Source organism: Trachypithecus francoisi, unplaced genomic scaffold, assembly GCF_009764315.1.
Source record: "Trachypithecus francoisi isolate TF-2019V2 unplaced genomic scaffold, Tfra_2.0 Lachesis_group3, whole genome shotgun sequence".
Taxonomy (NCBI): domain Eukaryota; kingdom Metazoa; phylum Chordata; class Mammalia; order Primates; family Cercopithecidae; genus Trachypithecus; species Trachypithecus francoisi.
This window is the reverse complement of record NW_022681468.1, coordinates 155992207-156008175: the sequence shown is the minus strand read 5'-3', so window position 1 is coordinate 156008175 and position 15969 is coordinate 155992207. Positions and strand designations below refer to the sequence as shown.

Genomic DNA, 15969 nt, shown 5'->3' with positions numbered 1-15969 from the left:
CCACAGCACTCCAGCCTGGGTGACAGAGCAAGACTCCGTCTCAAAAAAAAAAAAAAAAAAAAAAAAAAAAAAGTATACAGACCAATGTGGTCTGAATTTAGTTCGGAAAATATAACCATCATTGGATTAAGTCAGGGGTCTACCATCAACCTGCTGTTAATAGGAAGTCAGTTACAGAACTGGCTGGGATGGAAAGACACAAAATGAGATATGTTGGTGAAGAATTGAAGTATAGGGAACCAAACGCAAAACTGTAATGTGTTGGGAATCTGAGAAAGAGTTTACAAATAGCCCTAAAGGGCGAACATCAATTGTGTTGTCAAACTGTAGTTTGAAGGGAATTCCTGGGTTTTGCATAGTTACTAGAACCCTTCATGGAGTATCTCTCCCCACCCTCACCCCACTTTTCCCTCTCCCCTCCCCCACAGCAGTATGCCTTGAGTTCCATATTCTAGTTCTGTTTGATCTGATCTTTACCTTCCCTTCCTTGGATCCCTGTGCACCTACTTGGAGCCAGGTTACTCTGGGTCGTGGACCTGACTGCCTCATTCTGGAGGCTTCCAGACAGCCACAGTTAGTGCCCAAACCTGAGAGGATGGCTTCAGATGGAGGTAAGTCTTTAGGTGGTGAGGAGGATTTCTGGTACCTGCTCGTATCCTTTGGGACAAGCTCTTTGGGCTGACCTAAAGGAATGCGAGGTGCTACACCCCATCAAAGGTATCACACTCGGGGAGGCTAGAGAAGGAGATTGTACCATTAAGACTAGGGGCTGGGAAAGGAAGAGGACCTCCTTAAGGGCAGATCAAGGTGTCTCTGAGGACACATGCTGAGTATAGAGAATGGATGGCAATTAGCAACTTGATTCTCTTGAACAGGGGGCACTTCAGCATGTGTTTTTGTGGTGGGAGAGGGGATCAGAGGATGTGTCTTAGGACTGAAACCCACAGAGAGGTTTCAACGGGGAATGCCCAAGTTCATCTGTCTCTTTCAGGCAACTGGAGCCTGTTCTAGGATTCTGCCATGCTTGAGTTTATGAGGGGAAGGGGATGTGGAGGATGGAGGATGGAGGATGGGAGGGTAAGGTGGGAAGGACCTTAGCGGGAAAAGATCATCTGTAGTTATCCGTTGCAGAGAAATGCCTTCCTGAAAACTAGGCTGGAATGTATTATAAACTGCCTCTACTCTGGCCGGGCACAGTGGCTCATGCCTGTAATCCCAGCACTTTGGGAGGCCGAGGTGGGCAGATCACCTGAGGTCAGGAGTTCAAGACCAGCTTGACCAATATGGAGAAACCCCATCTCTACTAAAAACTACAAAAAAAAAAAAAAAAAAAAGCCGGGCATGGTGGCGCATGCCTGTAATCTCAGCTATTCGGGAGGCTGAGGCAGGAGAATCCCGTGAACCCGGGAGGCAGAGGTTGTGGTGAGCCAAGATTGTGTCATTGCACTCCAGCCTAGGCAACAAGAGCGAAACTCGGTCTCAAAAAAAAAAAAAAAAAAAAAAATACTGCCTCTGCTTAGAGCCTCACAGCTCCTTCCAGCCCTCGAGGTGGCTTCGCTTTGAGTTCAGGAAGCAGTTTTTCCTGATTTATCTGGGCCAGAGAGGTGGGTCATTACAGCCAGGATGAGAGCTGGGGCTTCACTGAGATGCTCTTAGTTTTTCTTGCTTTTATGGATCTCAGGCCTTCAGGCCCCTTTCATTGTGTTCTGTACTCAGTGACATACCCTCAGCCCTCTGCTGTGGCTGAAATGAGTTTGAATCAGAGTTTGCTCATGTTCCATGGTCAGAATGCAGAAGTTGGGTGTTGTTAGTTTGACAGTGTAATATTTTTTGTAAGGGGGAAGAGATTTAAGCAGGTTATATTCTACTGTTGTTTTTTTTGTTTTGTTTTTTTGTTTGAGATGGAGTCTCACTGTGTCGCTTATGCTGGAGTGCAGTGGTGTGATGTTAGCTCACTGCAAAGTCTGCCTCCCGAGTTCAAGCGGTTCTCTTTCCTCAGCTTCCTGAGCAGCTGGGATACAGGCGCCCACCACCACACCCAGCTAATTTTTGTATTTTTAGTAGAGACGGGGTTTTCACCAAGTTGGCCAGACTGGTGTCTAACTCCTGACCTCAAGCACCTGTAATCTCAGCACTTTGGGAGGCCGAGGGAGGTGGATCACTTGAGGTCAGGAGTTCAAGACCAGCCTGGCCAACATGGTGAAACCCCATCTCTACTAAAAATACAAAAATTAGCTGAGTGTGTTGGCGCCCGCCTGTAATCCCAGCTACTCGGGAGGCTGAGGCAGGAGAATCGCTTGAACCCAGGAAGCAGCAGAGGTTGCAGTAAGCTGAAATTGCGCCACTGCACTCCAGCCTCGGTGACAGAGACTCTGTCTCGGGAAAAAAAAAAAAGTCCTAGGAGACACAGGTTCTGATTAAGTACACATTTGTATACTTATCCTTGGTCTCTTTGACTACAGTCCACATAGCCCCTCCTCAGCTGGAACTGTGACAATGAAGGACTTCATTGTCCTGTCCTTAGCACCTAGCTCAGTGCCTCGTTCCTAGTGAGCCCTAAATTTCTGACGTTAGGAGCTCCAAGCAGAAGGACCACAGATAGTCTGCATTGCCAAACACGTCCAGCAGTTACTTAAGGATCCGGAAACCTCTCTCCCCACACCGCCCTCCCTTCACTCATTTCCTTGTCCTTATCTAATCCTCTCGAATTATTCCTGGCTGTTATACAACAACATTTCTGGGAACCAAACATCCAATCCACACATCCTCTCCTGGGAACAGTGCTTCTGTGCTTGGTGGCAGAGGCCACAGAGCAGCTGGGAGAAGCAGGGTTCAGGTGGTTTTAATCTCTGGTTTGGAATAGGTGAGCATAGGGGATGTACGTGTAATGCTCGGTGGAAGGTGTTACGGGATGTCTGAGCCTCACGGGCCCTAGAGTCACTGCTCCTGCTCAAAGATTGAATCTTTCTTCTGTTATTTTAGGTTTAGAGAGATTTATAAGAAGTAACAGGAAAAGGAAAAGGAGGAGGGAATGAGCCAATAATATTTTTGAAAGTGCCTCCTTCTCAAAGGCCTTATGGATGCCTCGAGAGGGGCTGGAACTTACCGTGGACTAGTTCCCTTACTGCACAGAGGCTGCTGTGGGCTGTTTTCCCTGCAGAGCAGGTGTCAACCCAATTCTGTATCTTAGTAAACAGCCTGTGGAGAGGCTGGAGAGGTCTGCCAGGAATTTTCTTAGAGAAGCACTTAGGGGACCGGGTGCAGTGGCTCACGCCTGTAATCCCAACACTTTAGGAGGCCGAAGCAGGTGGATCACCTGAAGTCAGGTTTTTGAGACCAGCCTGGCCAACATGGCATAAACCCCGTATCTACTAAAAATACAAACATTAGCCGGATGTGGTGGTTCATGTCTGTAATCCCAGCTACTTGAGGAGCTGAGGCAGGAGAATCACTTGAACCTGGGAGGCAGAGGTTGCAGTGAGCTAAGATCGTGCCACTGCACTCCAGCCTGGGTGACACAGAAAGACTCCATCTAAAAAGAAAGAAAGAAAGAAAAAAAACCCAACACTTAGAGGCAGTGATGGCTTGGGCTTGTCTCTTCTTGGCAGACAGGGGTCTGTATGTCTTGTTGAAAAAGAAGCGGCCGGGCGCGGTGGCTCAAGCCTGTAATCCCAGCACTTTGGGAGGCCGAGACGGGCGGATCACGAGGTCAGGAGATCAAGACCATCCTGGCTAACACGGTGAAACCCTGTCTCTACTAAAAATACAGAAAATTAGCCGGGCGAGGTGGCGGGCGCCTGTAGTCCCAGCTACTCGGGAGGCTGAGGCAGGAGAATGGCGTGAACCTGGGAGGCAGAGCTTGCAGTGAACAGAGATCCGGCCACTGTACTCCAGCCTGGGTGACAGAGCAAGACTCCGTCTCAAAAAAAAAAAAAAGAAAAAGAAAAGAAAAAGAAGCAGCTTCTTTAATGCAGTCATTCTCAACGAGGAGTAAGATCAAAATCACTTGGGGGACATTTGCAAACTACACAAGTTCCCCATCCTTAGCCCCTCTCTCACCTGTTGAGAATCAATGCTTTGAGTCTTTGAGTCTAAAGAGGAACTCAGATGGGGTGGAAGGCTGAGGCAGGAGGATCACTTGAGGCCAGGAGTCTGAGCCTAGCCTAGGCAACATAGTGAGACCCCATCTCTACAGTTTTGTTTGTTTGTTTGTTTTGAGACAGAGTTTTCCTTTGTCATCCAGGCTGGGGTGCAGAGGCGCGATCTCAGCTCACTGCAGCCTCAACTTCTTGGGCTCAAGTGATCCTCCCACCCCAGCCCCCGCAAGTAGTTGGGCCTACAGGTGCATGCCAGTGCACCTGGCTTATTTTTGTATTTTTAGTAGAGACAGGGTTTTGCCATGTTGCCCAGGCTGGTCTCAAACTCCTGGAGTCAAGCGATCCTTCCACCTTGGCCTCCCAAAGTGCTGAGATTACAGGCATGAGCCACTGTGCCCTGCCTCTACAAAAAAAAAATTTTTTTAAATAAAGGGGGAATTCACCTGTAATCCCAGCACTTTGGGAGGCTGAGGAGGGAGGATCACGAGGTCAGGAGATCGAGACCATCCTGGCTAACACGGTGAAACCCCGTCTCTACTAAAAATACAAAAAATTAGCCAGGCGTGGTGGTGGGCACCTGTAGTCCCAGCTACTCGGGAGGCTGAGGCAGGAGAATGGTGTGAACCCGGGAGATGGAGCTTGCAGTGAGCTGAGATCGCGCCACTGCACTCCAGCCTGGGTGACAGGGCGAGACTCCGTCTCAAACAATAACAATAAAAATAAAAATAAAATGGGGAATTCAGATAGCTAACTCTGGTCTTCTTTTCTCCTACTCCATTTCTTCTTTTTCTTTGTCTCAACAGCATCTCCGTTGCCGGGACCGGATATGAGCATGAAACCTAGTGCTGCCCCATCTCCATCGCCTGCACTTCCCTTTCTCCCACCAGCTTCTGGCCCACCAGACCACCCACCCGGGGAGCCACCTCCACAGCCGATCATGCCTTCAGTATTCTCTCCAGACAACCCTCTGATGCTCTCCGCTTTCCCCAGCTCACTGTTGGTGACAGGGGACGGGGACCCTTGCCTCAGTGGGGCTGGGGCTGGCAAGGTCATTGTCAAAGTCAAGACAGAAGGGGGATCAGCTGAGCCCTCTCAAACTCAGAACTTTATCCTTACTCAGAATGCCCTAATTCAGTTGCCCCAGGCACTCCCTGTGGGAATCTTGAGGGTCCTGCACCTCCATTTGTGACAGCATCTAATATGAAGACCATTCTGCCCTCTAAGGCTGTTGGTGTCAGCCAGGAGGGCCCTCCAGGCCTTCCACCTCAGGCTCCACCACCAGTTGCTCAACTGGTCCCCATTGTGCCCCTGGAAAAAGCTTGGCCAGGGCTACATGGGACAACCGGGGAAGGCGGTCCTGTGGCCACTCTATCCAAGCCTTCACTAGGTGACCGCTGCAAAATTTCCAAGGACGTTTATGAGAACTTCCGTCGATGGCAGCGTTACAAAGCCTTGGCCCGGAGGCACCTGTCCCAAAGTCCTGACACAGAAGCTCTGTCCTGTTTTCTTATGTAAGTGGGGAGACCTGAGATTAATTATTCTAGGGCTTTTAAATAAGGAGAACTTTGGGGTGAATGTAGTAGTTTAGGCTATTTAGGAATATTTGAGGGAAGGTCATGAGAGCAATGGAGATGCTCTGAGAATGAAAAACATGTTATTAATAATAATAGCCCCGGCCGGGCGCGGTGGCTCAAGCCTGTAATCCCAGCACTTTGGGAGGCCGAGACGGGCGGATCACGAGGTCAGGAGATCGAGACCATCCTGGCTAACACGTTGAAACCCCGTCTCTACCAAAAAAAAAAATACAAAAAACTAGCCGGGCGACGTGGCGGGCACCTGTAGTCCCAGCTACTCGGGAGGCTGAGGCAGGACAATGGCGTAAACCTGGGAGGCGGAGCTTGCAGTGAGCTGAGATCCGGCCTCTGCACTCCAGCCTGGGCGACAGAGCCAGACTCCGTCTCAAAAATAATAATAATAATAATAATAATAACAGCCCCTTAACCCACGTCCTAGTTTATAACAACCTTTCAGGTGTCTTATCTTAAGTGATCCTCACAAGCTGTGAGTTGAGGCAAGCCTTTCTCTGGTAATCTTCATTTACAGATCAGAAGACTGAAGCTCAGAGAGGGTTCCTGCCGTAAACCAAAGACCAGTGATTGGAACTTAGGCTCTCACTCTAAGTGCCAGGGTCCACCCCGCCCCCCCGTTCTATTTTACTACCTTTTGACATTGAGTCAGAACTATCCAAAGTAGCCAGGATGAGTGCTGGACCCTGAATCAGGGCCCTGGGTGGCAGGCGGAACAGTGTGGGGCCAGGCAAAGGACTGTGTGCGTGCTGCTCCCTCTGCTCCCTCCACCCATTTTATTCAGGAGAATTCACGCTGAAATAGGGTGGTGGGTAGAGCTTGCTTAGTGGTCAAGGGCATGGGCTCTCCCACTCGCTAGATTTGTGATCCTGGGCAGGACATTTAACATCTTTGCCCTCAGTTTTCTCATTTAAAAAGGGGGATAACTATACCTCCTTCACACTGTTGCTGAGAAGATGAAATGGGTTAATATATGTGAAGTCCTTGGCACAGAGCATGTTTCATTAGATGTCAACTATTTTATTATTATGATAAAAAGGCAATCTAGAAGAGGAAAAGAACTTGCAAAAGGTCAGAACGTCCTTGCTTAAGAGCGAGTGTATGTTTAGCCAAGGAGCCCCGGGTCCTAGGCTGCTGAGTTTACAAACCAGTCATTGCTCAGCTGGGGAATAGTCTTTCCTTCCCACCCAGACCCACTGTCCCTCTCACCTGCCCTATGCCCTCAGCGTTTTGTGTAAGCCACTATATAACACATACCACATTTTATTGCTTTAAACAAATTTACATGGTGCTCTTCCAGTGGCTGAACTCCTAAGGGAATCTCCCCCTTGGAATCTCCCCCGAACTTGGAGCAAATGAATCAAGATGTTCCCCCAAAGTCCTAGATGTACAGCATCTCCCTGACTCCCGGCTTTCTCAAGACAGATCTGAGTTCGCTCTTGGAGCCTAGCAGCCTAAATTTCAAAATCTTGAACCAGGATGGGCTCTCAAGGTTTGCATGGGATCCGTTTGCTTCGGGTCCTGGCCTGCTTGTGCTTCACACTTGGCGGCTCTGGGCAGGGTCTTCCACAAAGGGCAGTCGAGACCACTGCAGCCTGGGAAGCTCCTAAAATGCTCAGTTGTGGGATCCTGGGGAGCTGCAGTTTGGTGATGATGAGCTTCCCCAGGTGATTCTGATGCTTAATAATATCTGAGGACTCCAAGGGAAGTCAGAGACGCAAAAATGAAGCCCTTACTTTAGGCTGGGCTCTTGATTTCTTCTGGATTAGAAAGGGCTCAAGAGCCCTCTAGAAGTGGGGGTCTAGTATTGGCATTTGAATGTCTGTGGGGGGTATCTGGAAACAAAGACTAAAAAAGCAATAAATAAAAACACCACATGACCTTTAATTAGAGATTCCTTTGGGTTAGCAAATGCCTTAAAAAAAAAAAAACCAAGAGCCTCTGGACAAGGTTAAACCTACTTTATAGCGAATCCAGTTCATTTAATAACATGAGTCCTCCCTTTTTTTTTTTTTTTTGAGACAGAGTCTCACTCTGTCACCAGGCTAGAGTGCAGTGGCGCGATCTTGGCTCACTGCAACCTCTGCCTCCTAGGTTCAAGCAATTCTCCTGCCTCAGCCTCCTGAGTAGCCAATTTTTGTATTTTTAGTAGAGATGGGGTTTCACCATGTGGGCCAAGATGATCTCGATCTCTTGACCTCGTGATCCACCCACCTCCGCCTCCCAAAGTGCTGGGATTACAGGCATGAGCCACTGCGCCCAGCACGAGTCCTCCCTTTCTAATAATTAATTGAGGATGGCACTGTGAGAATTAGGGGTGGTAGCTGCGGTCGATTTTAAAAGGTGGGGAGAAAAATTATCTGTTTGATTTTATATTAGTTGTAAATTTCAACAGGAAGAGGGGCGAGTATGGTGAATGAATGGATGGGAGGTTGAGCGTCCGTAAGTCTAATCAGAAGTGGGACATGACAGGGCCTGAGGGGCACGATAGGTTTGATGAGGGGCAGGGGATGTGTTATTGAGGCAGGTGTAAGGGCAGGTGGATGGGAACACACTTTTAGAATGTGACTGACTCAATGGTGGTTTTAGCCCAGTGCTTCGTTCCCTGGCCCGGCAGAAGCCCACTATGACCCTGGAGGAGGGACTGCCATTGGCTGTGCAGGAGTGGGAGCACACCAGCAACTTTGACAGGATGATCTTTTATGAGATGGCAGAAAGGTGAGTTCGATGAACTTTCATTCTCCTGAGGGAGGCTGTGTGGCTGAGAGCAGTAGGGGCAGCTGAGAGGCTCGGGCGGGGGCAACTATCCAAAGCCACGTTAAGGCGGGGCATGGTGGCTTGTGCCTGTAATCCCACCACTTTGGGAGGCTGAGGCGGGTGGATCACCTGAGGTCAGGAGGTCAAGAACAGCCTGGCCAACATGGTGAAACCCCATCTCTACTGGAAAAAAAAAATACAAAAATTAGCTGGGCGTGGTGGCACGTGCCTGTAGTCCCAGCTACTCGGGAGGCTGAGGCAGGAGAATCGCTTGAACCTGGGAGGTGGAGGTTGCTGTGAGCCAAGATTACACCACTGCAGTCCAGCATGGGCGATAGAGCCAGACTCCATCTCAAAAAAAAAAAAAGATGTTAGGCTGGGTGTGTGCTTGTAGTTCCAGCTACTTGAGAGGCTAAGGTGGGAGGATGGTTTGGGTCCAGTAGTTCAAGACCAGCCTGGACAACATAGCAAGACCTCATCTCAAAAAAAAAAAAAAAAAGAGAGAGAGAAAAGAAAAAAAAAAGGATGGGGAGGAGGGGTGTAGACTAGGATGGTGGTTTCCTGGATCCTTGCTTCTTTCTCCACCACCTTGACTCTTGGGTTTTTCTATCCTATTTCCTCTTGAAAGCTCCCCTGTCACCAGATCCTGAATCTGCATAGGAGCCTTGATGTTGTAGATCTTAGGATGGGATTGGACCCCAATAGGTACAGCAATTTCATGCCGAAGGGACCTAGTAATGAGGAGGTCTGCTCTACCAGGCAGCTTCTTGTCTCTTCCCACTGACTTGGTAGCAAGTGGCTATTGATACAGAACTTCAGGACCGCTCCTCCATTGGAAACAGTGGCACAGAAAATCCCTTTCCCCCTTTATCCCAGGGAGGGGCTGGTTCTGGAAGAGCCAGGGAAAGACAGTGTCCGGGATGCCCAAAGTTGTCTCCTGGCTCTTATTCTATTTCGCTGTAATATCTTTGATTCAAAAAAAAAAAAGAAAGAAAGAAAGAAAAAGAAAAAAAAGGCCAGGCATGGTAGGTCATGCCTGTAATCCCAGCACTTTGGGAGGCCGAGGTGGGTGGATGACCTGAGGTCCGCAGTTCGAGACCAGCCTGATTAACATGGAGAAACCCCGTCTCTACTAAAAATACAAAATTAGCCAGGTGTGGTGACGCATGCCTGTAATCCCAGCTACTCAGGAGACTGAGGCAGGAGATTTGCTTGAACCCAGGAGGTGGAGGTTGTGATGAGCGGAGATTGTGCATTGCACTCCAGCCTCGGCAACAAGAGCGAAACTCAGTAAAGAAAGAGAGAGAGAGAGAGGAGAGAGAGAGAGAGAGAAGGAAGGAAGGAAGGAAGGATGGAAGGAAGGAAAGAAGGAGAGAAAGAAAGAAAAAACTCAGAAAAATGAACGAATTTTTCCAAGCTTAGCTTCCACTTACTCCCTCCCAAAACCTTTTGGACCAGTGCTTCCTAGATTTACCTTTCCAAGAACCCCCATCCCAGTCTCAGGACTCTGCGATCTCAGCATTGTCTCCTGGTAGGAACTGCCTTGAATTCTTTATGGTTGTAGGCAGGGGCAAATGAGGTCTTGAGGAGGATCTCACTGTGAGATCCCACCAGGCGTTGCATAGGCCTGATTAAATTAAACAAGCCTATATTAAGCACTGCTGTGTACAATCCATGAAGCTGGGTGAGATAGGTATGGAAAAGAAGTGAGGCCAGGCACATTGGCTCACACCTGTAATCCCAGCATTTTGGTAGGGCGAGGTCAGGAGATCGAGACCATCCTGGCTAACACGGTGAAACCCCTTCTCTATTAAAAATACAAAAAAAGGGCCGGGCGCGGTGGCTCAAGCCTGTAATCCCAGCACTTTGGGAGGCCGAGACGGGCGGATCACGAGGTCAGGAGATCGAGACCATCCTGGCTAATACGGTGAAACCCCGTCTCTACTAAAAAAATACAAAAAAAAAAAAAACTAGCCGGGCGCGTTGGCGGGCGCCTGTAGTCCCAGCTACTTGGGAGGCTGAGGCAGGAGAATGGCGGGAACCTGGGAGGCGGAGCTTGCAGTGAGCTGAGATCCGGCCACTGCACTCCAGCCTGGGCGACAGAGCGAGACTCCGTCTCAAAAAAAAAAAAAAAACCAGGCATGGTGGCACACACCTGTAGTCCCAGCTACTCGGGAGACTGAGGCATGAGAATCACCTGAACCCGGGAGGCAGAGCCGAGATTGCGCCACTGCACTCTATCCTGGGCGACAGAGTGAGACTCCATCTCAAAAAAAATAAATAAATAAAAAGTAGTGAAAGCCCTGGCTCTGTCCAAGAGAAGTTTACAAGCTCTAGATCATTCTTAATTTTTTTTTTTTGAGACAAAGTCTAACACTGTTGCCAGGGCTGGAGTGCAATGGCGAAATCTCGGCTCACTGCAACGTCTACCTCCTGGGTTCAAGTGATTCTCCTGCCTAAGCCTCCTGAGTAGTTGGGATTACAGGTGCCCACCACCGTATCAGGCTAATTTTGTGTATTTTTAGTAGAGACAGGGTTTCACTATGTTGGCCAGGCTGGTCTGGAACTCCTGACCTCATGATCCGCCCACTTCGGCCTCCCAAAGTGCTGGAATTACAGGCATGAGCCACTGCACCTGTCCTCCTTCTTTACTTTTTAAAAATTTTTTTGAGGCAGGATCCCACTCTGTTGCCCATCCTGGAGTGCACTGGCACTGTCAGGGCTCACTGCAGCGTTCACCTCCTGAGCTCAAGCAATCCTCCCATCTCAGCCCCGTAATAGCTGTGACTAGATGCACGTCACCACTCCTGGCTAATTTTTTTGTATCTTTTGTAGAGATGGGTTTTTGCCGTGTTACCTAGGTTGGTTTCAAACTCTTGGGCTCAAGCAATCTGCCCACCTCAGCCTCCCAAAGTGTTGGGTTTATAGGCATGAGCCACTCCACCTGGCCATTCATTTTCTTAAGCTTCCTAAGTGATGACTATAGGGGAAAGAACTATGTGCTGAGCTCCCGAAGTTTCCCTGGAAATATGATTAAGCCACCTGTGACCACCCTCCTGGGTGACATGACTTAGGCAGACTTTGCCCACCTGAGAGCACGTCCTTTCTTAGCCATGCTTGGCTGTCGTCTGGATTTCTGACAGGCCTGGTCTCCTTCTTAGCATTGCCTATGCCTTTCTCACCGTCTGCAGGTTCATGGAGTTTGAGACTGAGGAGATGCAGATTCAGAACTCACAGCTGATGAATGGCTCTCAGGGCCTGTCTCCTGCAGCCCCTCTGAAACTTGATCCTCTAGGGCCCCTGGCCTCTGAGGTTTGCCAGCAGCCAGGTGAGGCTACCCAATTTTGACAGGAGCCGTGGGCCAAAGGCTCAAAGGGAGGTGTACAGAAGCCAGTCACAGATTCGAGAAAGCATGGCCCAGGCTCTGCCGCTTTCCCTCTGGAAAGTGGCGTTTGATACCCCAAGCAGACCACCCCATAGGAGGCTGGATTCTCAGATTCCTTTTGCCCTGAACTAGGTATTGATGTTGGTCAAGTAAACTAACTGCTCTCACCAAGACTCTAAATTCAGCACATAATACCTCATCTGCCTAAGAAATGGGGGCTGGATCAGGGGGTTTCTTGGAATTTCAGGGATTCCAAAATTCCTCATACAGTGATTCTTAGACCCTCTAGGTCCTAAATCTCCCATGGCTGGTACTTTTTCAGGTTGGCCCAATCCAGCCTGGAACCATTTCAATGTACCTGGATTGCTGGCCTCACAGAGCTGGGAGGCAGAAGCTGTAGTTTCTGTGCTACTTCCCATTCTCCTATCTCTTCCCTTAGCGTACATTCCAAAGAAGGCAGCCTCCAAGGCACGGGCCCCCCGCCGGCGGCCGCGTAAAGCCCAGAGACCTCCTGTTCCTGAGGCGCCCAAGGAGATCCCACCAGAAGCTGTAAAGGAGTATATTGACATCATGGAAGGGCTGCTGGGGACTCAACTGGCCACTGGGGAGTCAGATGGAAAACAAGAGGAAGAAGGGCAGCAGCAGGAGGAGGAAGGCATGTATCCAGATCCAGGTCTCCTGAGCTACATCAATGAGCTGTGTTCTCAGAAGGTCTTTGTCTCCAAGGTGAGCTGGGCCTGCACGTCTGGTTTCTAGCAGATCCTTGGGGTGGGTACTCCCGGGAACTAATGATCTGGGGTTTGTCCAAGGTAGTAGGAATTAGGTTTTGTTCTGTAACTGAGTCATGTGTGTGCATGCATCATCATGAGAATGTGTGTAGCCGGTGGTGGTCAGTTTATAATACCGGAGGGGTAAGAGGGGACAGTTGGGGAGCTCAGGGTTTCTTCTGTAAAGCCCCTTGTTTCACAGGTTACCTGCTTACAGACTTACATCACTTTTCCTCCTGTTATCCAGGTGGAGGCCGTCATTCACCCTCAATTTCTGGCAGATCTGCTGTCCCCAGAAAAACAGAGAGATCCCTTGGCCTTAATTGAGGAGCTAGAGCAAGAAGAAGGACTCACTCTTGCCCAGGTAAAACTGGGGTATAGGAAATATGAGAACAAGAAGCTTGCAAGATTTTATCTAACCCTACACTGTCAAGGGTGATATGGCTCTAGAGATGAACAGCTTCAGGACTGGGCTTCAGGTGCAGGATAAGTAGGTAGAGGGCTATGGAAACACAGGAAATGAGAATGTAAGGGCTCACAGCATGGGAATAGGGCACAAGGAGGTGGGAAAGAGCTGCAGTATCTGTCTTTGCTACCATCGCTTAAACTACTTGCTTGCGTTCCTTGCCCTGCCCAAATACCATCTTGTACCACCCACTCAGTCAGCTCTTTCACAATCATGTATAGAACTGATTATTTGTCCATTTCTTCCAGCTGGTCCAGAAGCGACTCTTGGCCTTGGAAGAGGAGGAAGATGCAGAGGCGCCTCCAAGTTACAGTGGAGCTCAGCTGGACTCAAGTCCTTCTGTTTCTGATGAGGATGAAGATGGGGATGGGCGGCTTCGGCCCTCACCTGGGCTTCAGGGGGCTGGGGGCGCCGTGTGCCTTGGAAAGGTTTCCTCTTCAGGAAAACGGGCTAGAGAAGTGCATGGTGGGCAGGAGCAAGCCCTAGGGAGCCCCAGAGGGATGCACAGGGCTGGGAACACTCTGCCATCCCCCAGCAGCTGGGACCTGCAGCCAGAACCTGCAGCTCTACAGGGAACTCCGGGACCCTTGGGTATGGAGAGGAGAGGGTCTGGGAAGGTCATAAACCAGGTATCGCGACTTCAAGATGGCCATCTAGGAGGCGCTGGGCCTCCTGGGCACTGCCTGCTGGCTGACAGGACTTCTGAGGCTCTGCCCTTTTGTTGGCAGGAAGGCTTCCAGCCTGAGAGCACTCCCAGTTTGGACGCTGGACTTGCAGAGCTGGCTTCTCTGCAAGGACAAGGGTTAGAAAAGCAAGTCCTGGGATTGCAGAAAGGACAAGAAACGGGGGGTCGTGCAGTGCTTCCTGCAGGGAAGGAGGCTTTAGCAGTGCCCCAGGAAGGCTCTGCAGGAGCCATGTGGGGAGATGACAGAGGTACCGCCATGGCTCAGAGTGATGATCAGAATCCTTCCCCTAGAGCAGCTGGGGACAGGGACGAAGTCTCTCTCAGCCCAGGACTTTGGCTGAGCGGTGAGATGGATGCTGTAGACTTGGAGCTGCCCGTACAAATAGAGGAGGTCATAGAGAGCTTCCGAGTGGAGGCGTGTGTAACTGAGTGTCAGGAAGGCTGCCAGGGACTGGGCTCCAGCGGCAGCATTTCCTTGGGTCCTGGAGAAACCATAGTACCTGGGGATACGGAGAGCAGTGTGATTCCCTGTGGAGGCACAGTTGCGGCAGCTGCCCTAGAAAAGAGAAACGATTGCAGCTTGCCAGGACCTTTGAGGGCCAACAGCCCAGCCTTGAGGTCCAAAGAAAATCAAGAGCAGAGCCATGAAACCACAGGGGACCCCAGTGATCTGCGGGCAGGAGGCTGCTTCCCATTGCTGGAAAGCAGAATTGGTGGTTCCACACTGGAGTCTTCCAAAGAAACCCTTCTGCCCACATGCCAAGATGATGTCCTTATCATGGGGGCCAAGGATGCTTCCTCCTTGCCTGAAGCCAGCCAAGAGGCAGGGAGCAGAGGCAATTCCTTTTCTCCTCTGTTGGAAACCATAGAACCGGTCAACATACTAGATGTTAAAGATGACTGTGGCCTCCAACTAAGGGTCAGCAAGGACACCTGCCCATTGAATGTTAATTCTTATGCCCCCCAAGGAGGAGGCAGGGTGGATCCTGACCTGTCCAAGCCTAAAAACCTTGCTCCTTTACAAGAGAGTCAGGAGTCTTACACAACTGGCACCCCCAAAACCTCATCTCACCAGGGCCTTGGAAGCACTTTCCCTAGATGGGGAACGAGGGATGCCATAGTTCTGAGAGAGACTTCTGTTGGTAAAACACGCAGGTCAGCAGATAGGGCCAAAGGAAAGGAGAAAAAGAAGAAGGAAGCAGAGGAAGAGGATGAGGAACTCTCCAACTTTGCTTACCTCTTGGCCTCTAAACTTAGCCTGTCACCAAGGAGGCATCCTCTCAGTCCTCACCATGCCTCAGGTCAGGGCAGCCAAAGAGCATCCCACCTGCTCTCTGCTGGGGCAAAAGGCCCCAGCAAACCTCCATGTCCTGTTGCCAAGTCTGGGAAGCGAGCTCTAGCTGGAGGTCCAGTCCCTACTGAAAAGAGATCCCACTCAGGAACTCAACTTGGGGTCCCCAGGGAGGAACCCCTAGCTCTGGGAGTAGTTCAATCCTCACAGCCTCGTAAAAGGCGGTGTGACAATTTTGCCACAGGCAGAAGGAAGAAACGGCGTCGTAGCCAGTAGGGAGCAGCAGGACCATCTGACCCCACTTGCCAGTCCCTAAAGGTGGGTGCCCCAGAGTAGATTCCAGCCCTGCTGCCCACCAATGGAGATCCCAATGTTGAATCTCATCCCAGTGTTGTTTTGTTGTTCTGCAAAAGTGGCAAGCATGGAGAGAGAGGTCAGACTGGCTAGGCTGCAGGGGGAATCACCTTTGGAAGGAGCTATAGAGAAAGAAAACAAATAAAGTGTTTTTGTTGGAAAATGCTCTCAAAGTGCCCTTTTTCTGTACTCGCGTCTTTGCTGCTAGATAGGGTGAGATGCTATAAAGAAAGACTGTAGGGATAGTCTTAGATTCTACAAATCCATAGATCTTACCTTGGCTCCAGCCTTACCTTGGCTCTTTGTAGCCTCCTCCTGGCAACAGACTGGCTCTCAGGCTGTGGTAGGTCCCCAAACTGAGGAATCTCCAATGATCACTTTATACATCCCCTCTTCACAAGCCTGGACTTGGTGTCAGGAAGGCTTATCTGGGAATCTTATAATTATCTGCCTCCCTTTAAGTCTATAGATAGAAAGATGCTTTTCTACCTGTTAGATCTGAGAAAGAGATCTAATTTTCGTCTTTTTTTGAGACAGGGTCTCGTTCTGTAGCCTAAACTACAGAGTGCAGTGGCGTAGTG

General features: G+C 49.9%; 1 protein-coding gene across 1 annotated transcript; it reads left to right on the top strand.

Annotated features, from left to right (window-relative positions):
- The first annotated feature begins 437 nt into the window (after nucleotides 1-437).
- NUTM1 (NUT midline carcinoma family member 1) lies at nucleotides 438-15551 on the top strand. The gene is given in 8 exon segments (XM_033190666.1): nucleotides 438-611; nucleotides 4901-5221; nucleotides 5224-5608; nucleotides 8273-8401; nucleotides 11632-11768; nucleotides 12265-12551; nucleotides 12840-12956; nucleotides 13307-15551. Coding segments are annotated over 8 exon segments (3396 nt in total). The 5' UTR covers nucleotides 438-595; the 3' UTR covers nucleotides 15311-15551.
- The last annotated feature ends 418 nt before the right edge of the window (nucleotides 15552-15969 follow it).